We start from the raw sequence: 16,950 nt of genomic DNA, 5'->3' as shown, positions 1-16,950 counted from the left end.
CCAAGGTATTCTTGATTGCCAAGATGGCGGTGGCTTCCAGTTGATATCACAAATCCAAAACAACAAACAAAGAAAATGATGTTGAGAAGTTAAATCATGGTTCCTTATAATGTCCTGTACCTTATCTGAAAGTCCAGTACTATAGTCTTAGCAAACTTGCTCCCAACCCTTCCAGGGTTTTTCTGTGCCTTCTCCCCTCCCAATTCCCCACCCCCAACCCCAATCTAGGTATAAATCTTTGCAAAGCTTATCTTTAAAACATCTTCATTAAGCCATAAGTAAAAGAACTGGATAAATATTAAAATTTCTATGCTTTGTTTAAATAAGAAGTCAAAATGCCATCATTTAAAAAATTTAAACTTTTCTAAAAAGAGCCCTTGAAGGAACGACTAGCAAGGAAAGACTTGAAATATCCTGTGTAAACTTATTGAGAAATTCCATGTGTTTTTCATTTTGAAAGTCCAGTTCACAGTAGAGGATATTCAGGTATTTGTAAAGCATTTTACTGTTTTAAAAATGCCTTCACATCTGCTATTTCATTCAAGTTAGCAGTAACTCTGTAAAGTAGGAGGAAATGATGGGTCTAAATTTGCTAAAGGAAAATAAGATTCTATGAAGTTAAATGAAGAGTCTATATTTGAATGTAGAAGTTGGGTCCTAAATCTAATGTTTGCTGCCTCCATGAGGAAATGACAGAAGGTGTCTAATTTAAGTTTGCAGGATGCCTAAATTGTTTTGAAAACCATACTTATACTTGACATTTAAAAGTGAGAGTATATGTGATACTTCTGGGGAAACAAAACAGAGCAAATATTTATTTTGCACTATGAACTTTGATTATAGTAATGAAGAAAAAATATGCTGAGTGAACCCAGAGAATTTGAATGCTGACATAATCCAAAGCAGTATCAACTGATGACATTTGTATTTTTCAGGTTTATAACACACAGGGACCAAATGGGTCAACAGGGAAAGCAGTTAAGGTACATCTTCAGCTTTGGGACACAGCAGGACAAGAGAGGTAACAGTGAATTACTTTGTTTCTAGCTACAAATATCTTAGGAAAACTTATTTTAATGTGAACGCTGTATGTGGTATGTGGACTTGTAAGGATATGCAACTCTCCTTCTGGTTTCAAAATAAACATTTGTATCAAAAAATAAAAATAAATTACTTGTAGTTCATCGACCATAACTAGCACTGTGTATTTGGTACAGATTTCAAAAATCAGATTTTCAGAAATCTCTGTGAAAATTCTTATGCATTGTCTTTGTACTTTGTAATAGGGGAAAAAAGAAAAAAACTTCTCCAGAATTTAATTAAATTGAGGTGGGAAATTGACATTGTTACAAGTACTACTTGAAGAGGGAGTTGAAGAAAAGGTGTTAATATCTTTCTCATCTCTTCCTGCCCTTACACACAGACTCTCATCCTGTGCCGTTTGACTGGCTTAACTCTCTGAGATTTTGGTCTCACCATCAGCCTCCAGCTGGAATGTTTTACTCCCTTTCCACCTTCCCTGAGCCTCTCCTTTCACCAGGCCTGGCTCACATTACACCTGCTTGTCGGGGCTCTTCTGAACACCCCAAGTGAAACAAACTCCCTCTTTCTTGAACTCCTACATCTATTCTTCCATCCCTTAAATTACTCAATTAATTATATACCACCTTGCAGTAAGGTGAATCTTTTATTTTTATCTGTAACTGCTGGTCTCTGATTCACTTGTGACCTTCTCACCCCAACACAATTGTGAGCTTTATAAGGGCAGAGGCCATACTTGGTTTTTCAGCCTCGTCTCTGGTACAGCGTCCAAGTCAAGAGACACTCAGTAGACAGTAGTGTGGCTTGTTGAGAGCTGGAGGTGCTATGCCATTATTTGATGAAAATATATTTCTTTGAGATTCAAACTTCCGGAGTGCAAAAGACCCCAAGCTAGTGAAGCTTTTCAATATTAGATTAAACAGAAATTGGCAATAGATTGTCAGAGAAGACATTTAGAAGGCACATACCTCCCAATTCTACATCACATGTCTTACAATGTTTATGCTGGTAAACACTTCAGTCTTTGAAATGAATCCAAAACATTCTCGCTTTCAGTGAGTGTAAACGCCAGGAGAGGGGCTGGGCCCTCTCTGTGAGCTTTTTTGACTGTGAATTCCATTTACACACATCCTTCAACACGGCTGGTTCTTCTGAAGTCATTCCTTACAAGAATCTCTGTTCATATGTCAGTTTTGTTGTCACAAAGATGTATGTTTTATAGACCAATTTAATTCATTTTTGAAGAAGGAATATGAGAAAATGTGGTTCCCATATGTCTTCGCACACGATATGTCAGCCTAGCGTGATGGCAGGCTTCTCTCATCTGTCCCCTTAAGACAGCTGCTCCAGGAGTGAAATAGGAAATACTAAGGACAGTCTTAGTACATCAAGGTTATTCATTCCTTGAGAATTTTGCATTCTGTATACAAAAGGTGCAGCTAAGCAGCAGGATGAACAATGCCTCACACCTCAACCCTGTGCCTGAGGACGGCTGGCAGTATAAGCCATGTAAGATAATGATTATTGATAAAAGGCACATTATGGGAAGGAGGACAGAAATCATACCCCTTATGTAAACCTAAAGGATGTAGGGCACAGACTTAGTTCTCAGTGAGGGAGAAGGAGCTATAATGCGCCCTAGGATCTGTTTTCTGATGGGGTCCTAGCTTTCTCCACCCTGGGGCCACAATGAGGTTGGTGAGTGAAGCTAGAAATCAATAAGCTTTCCCCTGGAGTAAACCCTGGAAAGTAAGGGGGTTAACAAGGGTACTGGGCTGAGTGGTCCAGGGTATGAAGCTGGTCCAGAGCAAGAGTATTTTACCCATGTTGCTGTGGATGCAGAAGTGTTTGCTCCAATGAGATCTTATCGAGCAAGTGTGTTTTAAAGAAACTGTCATGTGCTGTGGGCAATGAGAGGGGGATAAGGCACAGTCTTATCCTCAAATCAGACACACGCACACACACACTCTTAAGGAGAGGACAGAGAGGAGACTATTGTGGCTGAGTTAGCCACACTCTTGTGGTTGGAGCAGGAGACAGTTTTGGGAGTACAGCTAGTTCCCAAAGACAGAGAAAGAACCCTTCAATAAAAGCCCTGTAATCTCCGAGCTTCTAGTGACTGGTAGGAACAAATCCACAGGAAGAAAACTGAGTAAAACTTTTGGTATTTCATAATCATCATGAGTATGTCCTACCAAAGGAATCTTATTTTGGAAATAAAAAGTCATTAAAATATCTCTTCTGGGCTTCCCTGGTGGCGCAGTGGTTGAGAGTCCGCCTGCCGATGCAGGGGACACGGGTTCGTGCCCCGGTCCGGGAAGATCCCACATGCCGCGGAGCGGCTGGGCCCGTGAGCCATGGCCGCTGAGCCTGCGCGCCCGGAGCCTGTGCTCCGCAATGGGAGAGGCCACAACAGTGAGAGGCCCCCGTACCGCAAAAAAAAAAAAAAAAAAAAAACTCTTCTCCCTGCTTTGGTATTGAAAGTATTGTTCTCTATTGAAGTCATTTAACACTTTAATGATTTATATCCTTTGCTATTTTCTTTCTTTATTTCTTTATCTATATTTGACAGGCATTTAGCGAGCCAAAAATGTGCTCAGGGCCATAGAAACGCAATGGATAGCAAGTTAGAAACACAGCTCCTTTTTTCTTGGAGCTACCGGGGTAGAATTTGGACAAATAAACAATTGCAATAATAGCTTTAGGGCACTAACAGGAAAACAAAGAGTGGTTGTCAGGTGCACCAAGAGGAGCCCATAAGCTACATGAGGGTGTTGGGAAGTCAGCGTGGGGAGGTGATACTGTTATATGTAAATATACATACTCATACACAATGTATGAGTGAATCTTATCCAGGCTAAAAGGATAGAAGGTAAAGGAAGCATGAAGGTGAGGCTTCCCACAGGAATAACAGTGTGTGTGAAAGCCCAGGGGAGAGTGTGAACTTTCTAAGAACCAAAAGAAGATCAGCTTGCCTGTGGGTAGTCAACAGATGAAGCTGGATAGATGAGCAAGGGTTAGTTCATGCAGAGCCTTGACGGATTGTTGAAAAGTTCAGTCATTATCTTAAGCAAAGTACCATCATTTAAATGTTTTTAGCAGAGGATTTATATAATCAGTGGGAAGAAATCAGGGAAGGGGAGGATCCCATACGACACTGGAGACAGGAAGACTGTTGAGAAGGCTGTTGAAATTATCCAGGTGGAAGATAATGGGTCCAAAACTAGAATAGTGGCAGGGTACGTGGACAGAAATGAGAAAGTCAGGAGATATTTGTTGATTGCTTGTATATAGCAGGTGAGGTAGAAAGGCTGTGGTGACCAAGGAGGATGGTGATGTCATTGACAGAAAATCAGGAGGAGGGGCCAGTTTGGTTTTAAACACATGAAGTTGAGGGTACCTTAGTTTCCTCCAAGTGGAAATATCAAACAAGTAATTGGGCATATGGTGCGGAGGGCAGGAAAAATCTAGACCTATAAATTTGGGGTTCAACATATAGGGGATAATAGAGCCAGGGAAGTGAATGAGATTAACCAGTGAATATAGGTAGAGGAAGAAGGGGTCAAGAATAGAACCCAGAGGAAACCCAAGAATCTACAAATAGGCCAAAATAGGAGATCCAAAATTAGGAGGACATTTAGGATAGGAAGTGATACGCTTCTCTGTTTCAAAGTCATGTGCCTTTCTAAAAGTCAATTGCCAAATTCACTTCTTTATCAGTATAACCCAAACCTTCTCTGGACCTTACGTGTGATCTCTTGTTTCGCCCATTGCTGACATTGAAGTGGATCTCAAAGCATCTTCAACTTCCCTGAGGATGTTGGGGTAGAAGGGGTTGGAACAAGGGAAAGTCATCGCACATGAAGGAGTGCATTCTTCAGAATCCTCCATTAGAGATGAGACTTCTTGCTTTCTCTCCTCAACTACCAAGTCTCTCTGCCCTTCCCTCATTCCCCTAATCAACATCCTCTTTTTCCTTTCTTCACTGTCGTCCTTCTCCTTAAGAGACATGCATGCCAGCCTAAAGCTCAGTTTTATCCCTAAGGAGTGCTTATAAAAGAGTTTTCTCACCAATGTTCTTCCTTACAAAAGAACCCTAGTTCCAGCTGCTAACAAGTTGTGATTTTCTGCATGTAATCACAGGCATTCATCTTCAGGCTACCATGTGCCAAGCTTCCTTCTGGGCACAGACAAGAAATTTGAAAAGTATAAGTTGAAGTCCCAACTCTAAAGTGGCTTCTATTTTAATTGTGGGCCACAAGATGCCCGTGAGCCAATGAGAGAAAGATTCCAAGGGGCTGTGTAAGCGAGCGTGTGGTTGAAGTTTACAAACTCTTGCACGCCTACCTGCTCTGGAACATAAAGCCGGGACGCGATCTTAAACAAATCCACAACCAAGTGTTCTCCCCGACCCTTCAGCAGTCTTTCTGCCCATTCGGCAGAATAATCCCGAGGGATGCCATGGGGAGTTCATATCTGAAAGGGAAATAGTGTTGTTTGTATTGTCATCAGAATTTGCATGTGGACTGACTTCCAGAACTATCCACTGTGCTTTTTTGGCAGATTCCGGAGCCTCACCACTGCGTTTTTCAGAGACGCCATGGGTTTCTTATTAATGTTTGACCTCACCAGTCAACAGAGCTTCTTAAATGTCAGAAACTGGATGAGTAAGTGGGACTGAGTAACTTCCGTTGGCCACGTTGCTTCTCTGCCTCACAAGATGAAACCAGATTGGGGACCACAGATTAACTCTAAAAAGTCACAGGTTTAGTGTTTCCTGTGTCACCTTCAAAGCGGTGGCTTTTACATGGCTCATCCAAAGTGGCTTAAAATTGTGTTTTCCTTTGACGCCTTAGAAGAATCACCACCTATACGTAAGGACTTTATTGTTGCAATTGACAGGCCATTAATTCCACGTATCCAGTAAGTCTTGAAGGACTTCTTAAAACTAAATGAGTGGTCACATCTACTCCATCTAGCCTGGTGGGGACACAGAAAAACAGCAGCGTTTTCTGAGGGGGCATCTGGTACCTACAGTGTGTGCCCTTGCACGTGGGTTAACTAAAGTGTTAATGAACTAATGGGTTAATTAGGTGAGAAATTGTTTCAGAGCAGAGCAGCCACGTGAAAATACGGTAGCGTGTCAGTCAGCAAGCTGACGTTGAAATTTTACTTCTTTTTAGAAAAGTGTTCAAATGTGAGGAAGACTGGTACAGAAAAATCTCCAGCCTTCATGGCAATTTAAACATAATATAAAGTTTCAAAGTAGCCTAATCAGTTATTAAAGCCACATTGATATGTCAGCACAGAAGCGTGGTATTTGATTTTTCCTTTATTTTTTTAACTGATGTAGCACTAAAGACAATATTTCATTTGCATGTTTTAAATTACAAATACCAGTTTTGATCCTAGTGGGACGTACCAGCAGTCGCATGGGGCTGGTGCTACTTGTCATTTCTAGATTTGTCAGGGCTGTCTGTGGCCAGAGTGATATTTTTTAAAAGACTAGATCATATTATTCCTCTGCTCGAAGTCCTTTGGGGATCTCCCATCTCACTTGGAATGCCTCTTTAATTCACTTTTACTCTGCCCCAGCTCACTGGCCTCCAGCTAAAGGTCTCTCCCCTGAGAAGCACAGTCCTGCCTTGGGGACTTTGATTTCTGTTCGCCTCTGCATTGATTTCTCTTTTCCGATTTATAGCGTGTGTTAGTTCTTTCATCTCCTTCAGGTTCTCGTTCAAACCTTATTTATCTCTTGGCAGAGGCTTTCCCTGACAGCCCCATCTAAAACAGTGCTCTTCACCACTCTGTATGCCCTCAATACACTTTCTATTTCATTTGGTCACTGCCACCACCTGACACATATTATATTTATTATATTATATTATATTTATTATATTATTTCTTTGTTTACTTGTGGTTTGGGTTCTTTCTACCACTAGAATGTAAGCTCTATAAAGGTGCGGACTTGGTCCTCTTTGTTCCATTGCGATACCCCAGATCACCTGGCTGAGTGTCTGGCTGTGTAGATTCTCAAATATATACATATCTTATTATTACATATTATATATAATTATTAATATATATAAATGCTTTAAATGTAAGTTCACTAACAGTGGGGAAAAATACCAACAAATTCTGACTTAATTCCTTCTCCAAATGAGTGTTTATCCTAGGATCTGTCTCCATTTTCTTTTGCTATTACATTTCTTTATCCAAATTTTGGTGTTATTATTAGATTCTGGGGAGATAAGGAGATAATAAGATTATTCAGTTCTTTCAGAGACTGATTCGTTCATCATTTTTCAAGGTAGATGAGATGCTCCCTTATTACTGAAATTTCCAGAAAGATACAGTTGGGATTTAAGATAATTAATTGCCGTATCTAATAAGGCTTTAATTTCTAACATCCAAATAATTGGTGTTATAGAGTAAGCATTTGTCTTCTTTCTCTGACCTCAGCAAGGTTGCAAATAGCTTGCCTTGAGGTAGACCGTAAAATAGTCCCGTAACCTTGAAAACATAGATTGACAAGTGTTTTTTATCGTTTCCTTCCTTCCTCCCTCCCTCCCTTCCTTCTTCTTCTCCTCCTTCTTCTTCTCTCCTCCTCCTCCCCCCACCCCCCTTCTCTTTTAAACAGTGTCTCCTGGAGAAAAGAGAAAAACAAGTGACCTGTCTTAATATTGTTTCTACATGAATTTGTGGTGGTTCAAAAAGGTTCTGCTCTTATGGATCATCACCTTGAACTTCAGGAAAGGGAAATGTAGCAGCCTCCTAAAGGAAAGAGCAAACTTATGTACTTTAAGATCACGTTCCATTATCTCCACTTATATTTGAAGAATAAATGGAATGAAAAACAGTATGTTCATCTCAAAGGGCATTTCCCCAGATAGAGAGGAGCACTGATAGGTATTCATACAAGCGCTTCATATACACTCTTATTAATCTTCACAACCTGCAACCTGTGAGGAATTAGCTCCATTTTCTAGATGAGGAAACTGTGGCTGGGAAGAGTTAAGCAACTTGGCTAATATAATGTAACGCGTAAGCAGCCAAGCTGCAGATGAACAATTAGATTAGGACTCTGAAGTATGAGCAGTCATTTGACATCTCTTGTTTATAACTAACTTGCTGGTTCCATCTGTTTTCTTTCCAAGGCCAACTGCAAGCAAATGCTTATTGTGAAAATCCAGATATAGTATTAATTGGCAACAAGGCGGACCTGTCAGACCAGAGAGAAGTCAACGAACGGCAAGCCCGGGACCTGGCTGACAAATACAGGTAAGTCAGTCATGTGGAGATGTCCTCTAAACTCGCACACTGCTGCTTATAATGGGGTAGGCTCACAAGATTGATATTAGAAGGGATACCTTTGATTCAGGAATGTCGCATGAATGAAAAAGATCTTCCAGAGGAATATATGTGATGTTTTTAATGAACTATTTCATAATACTAGCAGCTAACATTTACTGAATGCTTATTATGTGCTAGCAACTGTTCCTAGGCTTTAACTCATCTAACCCCTCATAATCATATGTAGGAAATCTAGAGTTATCCCACTTTATATATGAGTAATTGAGACACAGAGGGATTGAGTAACTGATGGAAGGCCACATAGATAGTAAGTAGTAGAGCTAGAATTCAACCCAGGCAGACTGAAATCAGAGTCCATGCTTTTCAACACTGTACTCTACTGCCTCTCAGTCAATAACTACAAAACTCTAAGGAGTGATACCTGACCTGGACATAATATTGCAATCATTATCCTAGCTGAGCTTAAATGGCAGCTTTTAAAATTTTTTAAATATTCCATGTAATTGTAAATTGACTCCCAAGGCAGAAGTTGTCATTCTTTTCCAAATGTAAGCATCTTTGCCAAATCTGTCCATTTTTTGCTGAAGGATTCTCCTTGAGAGCTTTATAAATGTACATGTCTTTCTGGAACTTTGGATTCCAACTAAATATAGACTGTGTTCACATAAATACCCTATACAGTGCCCGCTTGAAGTCTAAATCAGACCCCTAGATAATTGATTGGAGGGAAGTAATAGTTCTGATGGTAATATTGTTCACTAGTTTAGGCATTTTTACCCTCTTAATTTTTAAGAATCAGGGATGATGCTTTGGCTTCAAGTCCCTGATTACCTCCTGTATCAGTTTCCTTGCCCATAAAACTTGTTACACCCATACTAAAAAGAAACCCACCAGCTTTCACTCACTGAGGAAAAACAAGGATGTTTTCCAACTCAGCCAGCAAGATCGTGATTATTTCACAATCTCTCAGCCAGCCATGTTGTTGCATGTGTGACTCATTGGCGCATCTTGTTGTATCTTTTCTGGTTCCTTCCTCTCAAAAATATTTGTCATCTCTTCCATGCTAGCATACCATATTTTGAAACAAGTGCAGCGACTGGCCAGAACGTGGAAAAGGCTGTGGAAACCCTTCTGGACTTAATAATGAAACGAATGGAACAGTGTGTAGAGAAGACGCAAGTCCCCGACACTGTCAATGGTGGTAGTTCTGGGAAGCTGGATGGGGACAAACCAGCAGAGAAGAAGTGTGCCTGCTAAAAAAAAAAAAAAAAAAAAAGAAGTGTGCCTGCTAAACTTTACCATGTGAACTGATCATCCAGAACCCCACACAAGCATCACTTCCAAAAAGAGTGACAAACCACACGATTGTTGTTGAGTAGACCATGCATAATGGCATGTCTTTCTTTTTCTGCCAGAAAATCTATTTTAAGAAGTCACAGTAGTCAACAGTGTTCAAAAGAGTTGACCAGTAGTCCCTGAGGCCCATCCAAACAAGATCAAAGATTTTCCATTGTCATCATACCATCGTGGATGCTCCATTTGTTTTCCTTATAAAGAAGATGAGTGTATAAGAGAAGTACACAAGAAGAAGTATCAGGGAGTTTTCAGACCAAAAGAACCAAAGGTACCTTGTCACATGGGGGACAAGAATAAGCTTCTAAAGGGATAACGTAGAAAGATGACTTTTTTAAATAGTTGGATTTACTTCTTATATAGAATCTGACTTGTACTTTTATAGGTTTGCATTGGGAGAAACATTAGCTAAAAATGCGTATACACAAAAAAGAATTCTAAGTGGTTCATTAAGAGTGACATTACCATGTGCATCCTATAAGCTGTGCTAGAATGACTACCTTACGAGAGGATGAATGTCAGACTTCTGAGAAAATGTAGGAGACTGCGTAATAATGCCATTTGTATATTCTTAATAAATGGCAGATAGACAAGAATAGGACTGAATGACAGAGGACAAGAGAAATGCCCAGGGAGAAAAATGAAGGTATGGGAACGTGGCATTTGGGCAACTGAAATTAAATGTATCTGTTACAGATGTCTGGGAGAGGTACTTAGCCAAATTTCACTCAAGCCAATTAGAAGCTGACATTATCAATTGGGATTAAGAGAGTCTCCAGAGGTTTGCATTTCCAACAAAATTTTAGAAATTGGTGTAGTGTTCAGCTTCACATTTCACATTTCTTAGCAATCATGATAAAAAGTCACAAAGAGAAATTAAAGATTGCTGTTTATTAACTATCTCTTTATGCACTCAAGAAAAACGATTTAGCCTTAATTTTTTTAGATAAAATATGTCGGTGATATGAAATAAAAAGTGACTATTAATTCTAGGTTTCTTTCTGATTTACAAAGTACTGGAAACTCTAAATCACATTACTCTCCTCCAACCCACACCCACCCCTGGCTTTGAATCGATTGTAAAAATAGAGGGATGTCACTTTGTAGATCAACTTAGAATAATGATGGATCGATTTTATGGTCACTCTGAATTTTCATGTCATTCATCACATAAAAATGGATGATACATCATGCCACATTACAGTGTGTTTAGCATCTGTTTTTATTTTGCCTAAGGCAAAACACCTCTGCTTGAACTATACTGGGGGGCTGGCAGAGATGGAGCTGTATCTGATCTAAGCAAAACTTTTGTTAATGGCTTTATTTTTCACATAATGCTGTCTTTTCTTTCTAAAAATGATCACAAAGGTATTTTCCATTGGCCTATTATTATTGCATCTAAACATTGGCTTTTGATTTAGTTTCTGGTAAACGTAAACCACTCCTATTACTATTATTTATGTATTTCAGTCAATTTTGTCAATAACAAAGTCATCATACTTTAGGTTTTCTCTTTTTATTGTGAATATATGATTTTTCTACAGGATAGTTCCTCTTTGTAGAAAAATTTTCCAATTAAACTTCACTTTTCTAGACTCTCTGTATATTTTTTGTTAAGTTACAAACATAGGAAACTCTAAATCCCAGTCCCCCACCTTTAACCTCCGTCTGCCAACCTCCACTGGGTGTCAATCAGTTTTAGGAACACAGACCCAAGGGACTGTCTAGTTACAAGACCCAGAAATGTGCCATGAATCCAGGTAATTTGGAAGCTTTAATGGAGTTAGTCCTTAACAGATTAACAAGTTCTCACTGTCAGCTGCCCAGGTCCTCTGATTTCTGCAGCACGATGCCAACTTCTAAGGTTGGTCATGAGTGGGTATTCGCTCCCAGGATGCTTTTCTCTATGATGCTATTCATGACCTCAGTGCCTGTGCCAGGAGGATAGAAAGCTATTAGCTATCGTCAAAGATGTTTCTTCTGAAACGAATATGAGCAAAAACAATGTAACCATTGGTGTGGCAAAATTTGGTGAACTTTTCGGTCATTAGGTCGATTTCTCCTTCAGATTCAAATTATGATGCCCCCTGTATTTCCACAACAGGAAACACTTAGCCTTTCTAAAATCCAAAAAGCATTTTATTTTTGATATGCCTTTTTGTTTCTATTTATTTTCCAGTTACATGATTGATTTACTTATCCAAGATTCTGTCACTGTCAGTTATTTAACAAGCCTTTATTCAGGGTCTATTTTAGGATCATTATTTGATAGCCATAGCGTGAAGCAGAGGGTGATGATGCTTATAATTGAAGAACTATTCCTATAAAAATAACAATTATTGGGTAATCTCAAGAGGAATGAAATTTAAAACAGACAAGAAAATTAATTTAAAATAGTATTCTACTTATAAATAAACACTTAATCTAAAAAAAATGTTTTCTCTGTCAAGTTTGATGTAAGACCCTGAAGTCTATGTAACCATTACTAGTAACCATTACTCTTTCATTATTTCAGAATTAATTATTCTGTATAATTCATTTTACAATTTCAAATTGACTTGGGGGTCACGAAGTATACAGACTGCTTTTAAACAATTGCATACACCCTTTAATACACAGCAATATGTATTACTTATTTTGTCCCAAATGCTTTAGTTAACCATATCATATTTTGGAGAATTATTTAAAATGTACATGAAGTTCCTTTCTGATATAGAAACCATTTTGGAAGTGTTTACACTGGTTTAATGTTTACATTGCTCTAACACAGTGCCTCGGAGACCTCCTTGACCAGAGTTGTCTCCAGCCCCATAGCTTATTTCCTATAATACCATGTTGTAGGAAGGCCTCACAGAGACTCTAGTGCAGCTAAAGGTATTCTGAGGTTTTCAGCAAAGGGTATAAGAATCTTATTCAAATCTGGAGATTATTACCACCATCTCCTGGTCACTTTTTGGGGAGTGGGCATTATTTGAGACTCTGTGATTAGGTACAAGGTTACCTTTTAATGTAAAAAAGAAAAAAATCCTTTGAAAAATGTATCAAATATAGTTGAGAGAACATGTTTGTCTTGGTGTGATGAGGGTAACAAGTCACAAATTGGCAGGAAAAAAAATGCTAAATGCTGGGAATTGAGCTTGTGGGTCTCTACGTAAGAATTTCAAGACTCCGGCCAGTCCCACTCCAGCCAAGTTGCTGTCATTTCCATATTATCAGCTAGCACGCTGCAACAAATTTGAAACCAGCGTTTTCTAAAGTAAATATTTTACCTGTTGTGTTGAACCAGATGGGACATTCTATGTATCAGTGGGTGTCTTTGTTATGCTTCTAGTATGTTATTCTCTGCCAGTCTGTACAGATAGGAGGAACGGGGCAAGAGTTTTTATCAGGCGTTTCTTGTCTTCTTTATAAGAGAGAGAAACTTGACCATAGAGGAGGACTCACTACATTAAAAGATAGTTTACTAACAGCTGAAATATTCTTTAAAGCGTAAATTTTGTCCACTGGGAATCAACAAATTTGATGAAGCTCATATACATTCTCACCAATGGAGTGGGTGCATCGGTTAGAAGGAGAAGCAATATGTGTAAAGAGATACAGTGTATAACGATGTAGCATATAGCCTGGAACTAAACATTTGAGGGAGAATCCTCATCCATAAAGAATTTTTGAGATTAAAATTCTAATTGTAAAGAGATAATATTGAAGTTTCTGGTGTCCTAAGATACTTAATAACTCTTTAAAAGGAAGATCTGGGAGCTACATTAGCCAAAGTGATAGAAAAGTTGTCTTTCACCTTCTACTCCCAAGCTTGAAAGCATTAAAAGAAGTCTAGTGTATCTGAATATTTTAGGGAAAGCTTTATCATTTTTAAAGATTCCAAGATACTGTCTATGTTTGAAAAGCTTGTCTAAGAATTCACCCAAAGCTGTATTTTCTTCTTGATCTTTGACCAAAGTGGTATAAGTTTATTTCTGGGGAGAGTGCTGAGCTCTTAAATATGGAAAGTAGATAGAGAGTATTCTCTGAGATGAGTGTTGTCTCAATGCTTTATAAATCTGTGGAGATACTTGTCTCATAAAGTAGAACTGATAAAAATGAAACATTGTTAGCTGAATAGGGAATTTTATAAACTTATTGCCCTGGAGTTCTTGGGTAGAGACTCAACCACATTGACACTGTTGAGCAAGAACTGTAGAGATTAGAGATTAAAGTTGTCTAAATAGAGTTTCTAACTATGGCAGAACACGGAGAAGACCATACTTACAAGGTTGATTTTTAGGCAGGAAAAAAAAAAAGACTGACCAAGTTGTTTGTAACCAGATCTATGGCAAATGTTTAGCCATTATTTTTATCAACCAACTAGAGGTTTATGCCCTTAGAACTAAGCTAATAAAAATATTGAAACACTAAATATTTCATGATTGGCATCAAAATTTGGGAAAATTAGAAATATTTACTCTATCTGAATCAAATTTTCTCATAAATTGCACTTTAATTTTTTAAGAGGTAGCATCACAAAGATGCCTTTCTGCAGAGCTCTTTTTCCCAACAGCCTATGATTGAGATATTTTCTAAATTCATAGTTAGAGAGAATAACAAGCAAACATAAAAAACCATGAGTACCAAAATAATGGGGTTATTTAAAAAGGTGTTCTCTTTTGAAGAAAAAGAGTACAAAGAAATTGTCTTTGAATTGAGTTATTTAAATCTGTTTCCGAGTTCATTTTCTTTCCAACTGGTCGTGGAAGTCCTGGCTATTATCCCTCAGTCGACTTAGTCATTAGCAAGTTCTGTAGGAGCCGCATGTCTGTTCTTAACCTAATGGATCCCTTATTTAACCAATGGCTGTTGTCCTTATGTCTGCCGGCACATCAAAATAGTATCTGTCCCTAGCAAAGTAATAACATATGCTTATCCTTACTCTTCTCCAGGTTGTTTTTTTCAAATGTTCTTTGAGAGGAAGCCTAGTATTATAGAAAGGAAAGTGGCCAAAAAGAACAATTTGGGGGCCATGGGTATGTCATTAAATATGGCTTCTCCAAGTAGGAGGCTTATAGATCCTACATGCCTCACAGGGTTCATGTCTGGCCCAAAGGAGAACATATGTAGAAACTGGTTTGTAAATTATGTTCCATTTCATAAACTGACACTATTATCCCAAGCTAAGAATAATAAAATATCACAGTCATACTTTCACAACCGTACTTTCACAAGTGTTATAGCAGGGACAAAACACTAATTTTAGTCGAGATATTGGAAACTTGAAATGGGTAGTCGGCTTACTGTCATTGTATTTGATTGAAAATGTTTAATATATCTCAAGTTATTGAAAAAATATGAGTCCTATTTCATTTTGTAGGTCATCTTGTATTTCTCTCAAGGAATCCAATTACATTCTAGATAGTATATTACAATCGGGCCAAAATCCTCCTTGTATAAATAGGGCTTCTGTGTCCACAGCCTTATAAAAGATACTGACTGTATCTGAAATTATTTGAGGAAAATAAGTTATCCCACTTAATGTGTTAAAAGTAGACAACGTTCTGGCATAATGCTGAAGTGCTGCACTGTACCCCAATGGTCTACATTTAAGTGATATTATCTTCAGTTTTAGGCTAAGCACGTTCGGTTGTTTTGTCTGTCATTTACTCAGATCTCTGTTCTGTCTAGTGCCATGAATGTAAATTAAAACCCTAAACATGGAGTTTTTATTCTCTGTGACCCTGAATAGACTGTGGTGCCTGACAGACACTGTTAGGTCAGGATTTTGTTGTACCAAAGTTCTAGTAGCTTCAGAAATCAGAGCATCCAATGATTTTGTGGTGTGTGGGTTTCAAAACTATGGTTGAGAACTGTATTCAGTGATTGTTTCTGCACACTTTTCAAATAAAAATGCATTTTTATCAATTATTTTGTATATTCAAGGCAATCTTATTTCTGTGCTGAAGTTGAATGAATGGTGAATGGGGAACATTAAATTAGCATCAGTATGGGAATTGTATCCCATTAAAAGTGATATCCATCAAGAACTAGGAAAGAAGTGATTTGGATTTGGCCAAGTGGTTTTTTTTTTTTTTACATCTTTATTGGAGTATAATTGCTTTACAATGGTGTGTTAGTTTCTGCTTTATAACAAAGTGAATCAGTTATACATATACATATGTTCCCATATCTCTTCCCTCTTGCGTCTCCCTCCCTCCCACCCTCCCTATCCCACCCCTCCAGGCGGTCACAAAGCACTGAGCTGATCTCCCTGTGCTATGCGGCTGCTTCCCACTAGCTATCTACCTTACGTTTGGTAGTATATAAATGTCCATGCCTCTCTCTCACTTTATCACAGCTTACCCTTCCCCCTCCCCATATCCTCAAGTCCATTCTCTAGTAGGTCTGTGCCTTTATTCCTGTCTTACCCCTAGGTTCTTCAGAGTCTGTCATACAGAGTGAAGTAAGTCAGAAAGAGAAAGACAAATACCGTATGCTAACACATATAATGGAATCTAAGAAAAAAAAGGCCAAGTGGTTTTTATCCATCTCTCTAAACTTTCTAATTTATTATTTGTTTAAAGGCTGGAATTTTCAAGGCACCTTTTCTAATAATTTTAAATGATACATTTATAAATTTAGCAGTTAGCATGTTACAGTATTCCATGGTATGTCAACACCTCAATGTATTATAACCTATTTCTTCACCATAATAAAATGCTGAGGCAGGTGGTAATATCTCCTTTAGTTACAGACTGGTGACAGGACAAATGTTCAAGGCCAATTCAAGACCACAACCATACAGCTTCCTCTTAAATGTTCATTTGCAAAGGCTGCCTTGTTCCCAGAGTTGTTCTCCCTCCATATGTTACTTAGATAGGCTTTGCCAAGATAATGATGAGTTTTTAATTTAAAGATAAACAACTCTCCCACTGCAAGCAAATAAATCCTTGGCACCATTCTCTCAACTTTACTCCATGGTAGCAGTAATGCTGTTTCACACAGGCAGAATCTTTTGCCTCCTGGATTCATCTTAAATAATTCAAGACAAGTCAGTAGAAACTTGCTTTTACTAATGGTTTATAGGGTGTAAAAATAGTCATAACATGCCCCCTATTGAGGAAAAAATAAGGCCATCTTGTAATGGTAGGATTTCTCTTTTTAAAACTGGATGTAAGGTATTTGTATGATCACAGTTCTCTACACCAAGGAAAATTTCATTTCTTTTTTTTTTTTTTTTTTTTTTGCGGGACGTGG

General features: G+C 38.4%; 1 protein-coding gene across 1 annotated transcript in view; it reads left to right on the top strand.

Moving 5' to 3' along the window:
• Positions 1-10,798, top strand: part of RAB27B (RAB27B, member RAS oncogene family) — a 61,166-nt gene extending 50,368 nt beyond the window's left edge. The window contains exons 3-6 of the mRNA XM_079943211.1: positions 936-1,021; positions 5,605-5,708; positions 8,199-8,322; positions 9,423-10,798. Coding sequence (XP_079799337.1) covers positions 936-1,021; positions 5,605-5,708; positions 8,199-8,322; positions 9,423-9,612 — 504 coding nt within the window. The 3' untranslated portion in view covers positions 9,613-10,798. The remainder of the gene's footprint in view (positions 1-935; positions 1,022-5,604; positions 5,709-8,198; positions 8,323-9,422) is intronic.
• The last annotated feature ends 6,152 nt before the right edge of the window (positions 10,799-16,950 follow it).

Source organism: Stenella coeruleoalba (genome assembly GCF_951394435.1).
Source record: "Stenella coeruleoalba genome assembly, chromosome: 14".
Taxonomy (NCBI): Eukaryota; Metazoa; Chordata; class Mammalia; order Artiodactyla; family Delphinidae; genus Stenella; species Stenella coeruleoalba.
This window is presented reverse-complemented; position numbering and strand designations above follow the sequence as displayed.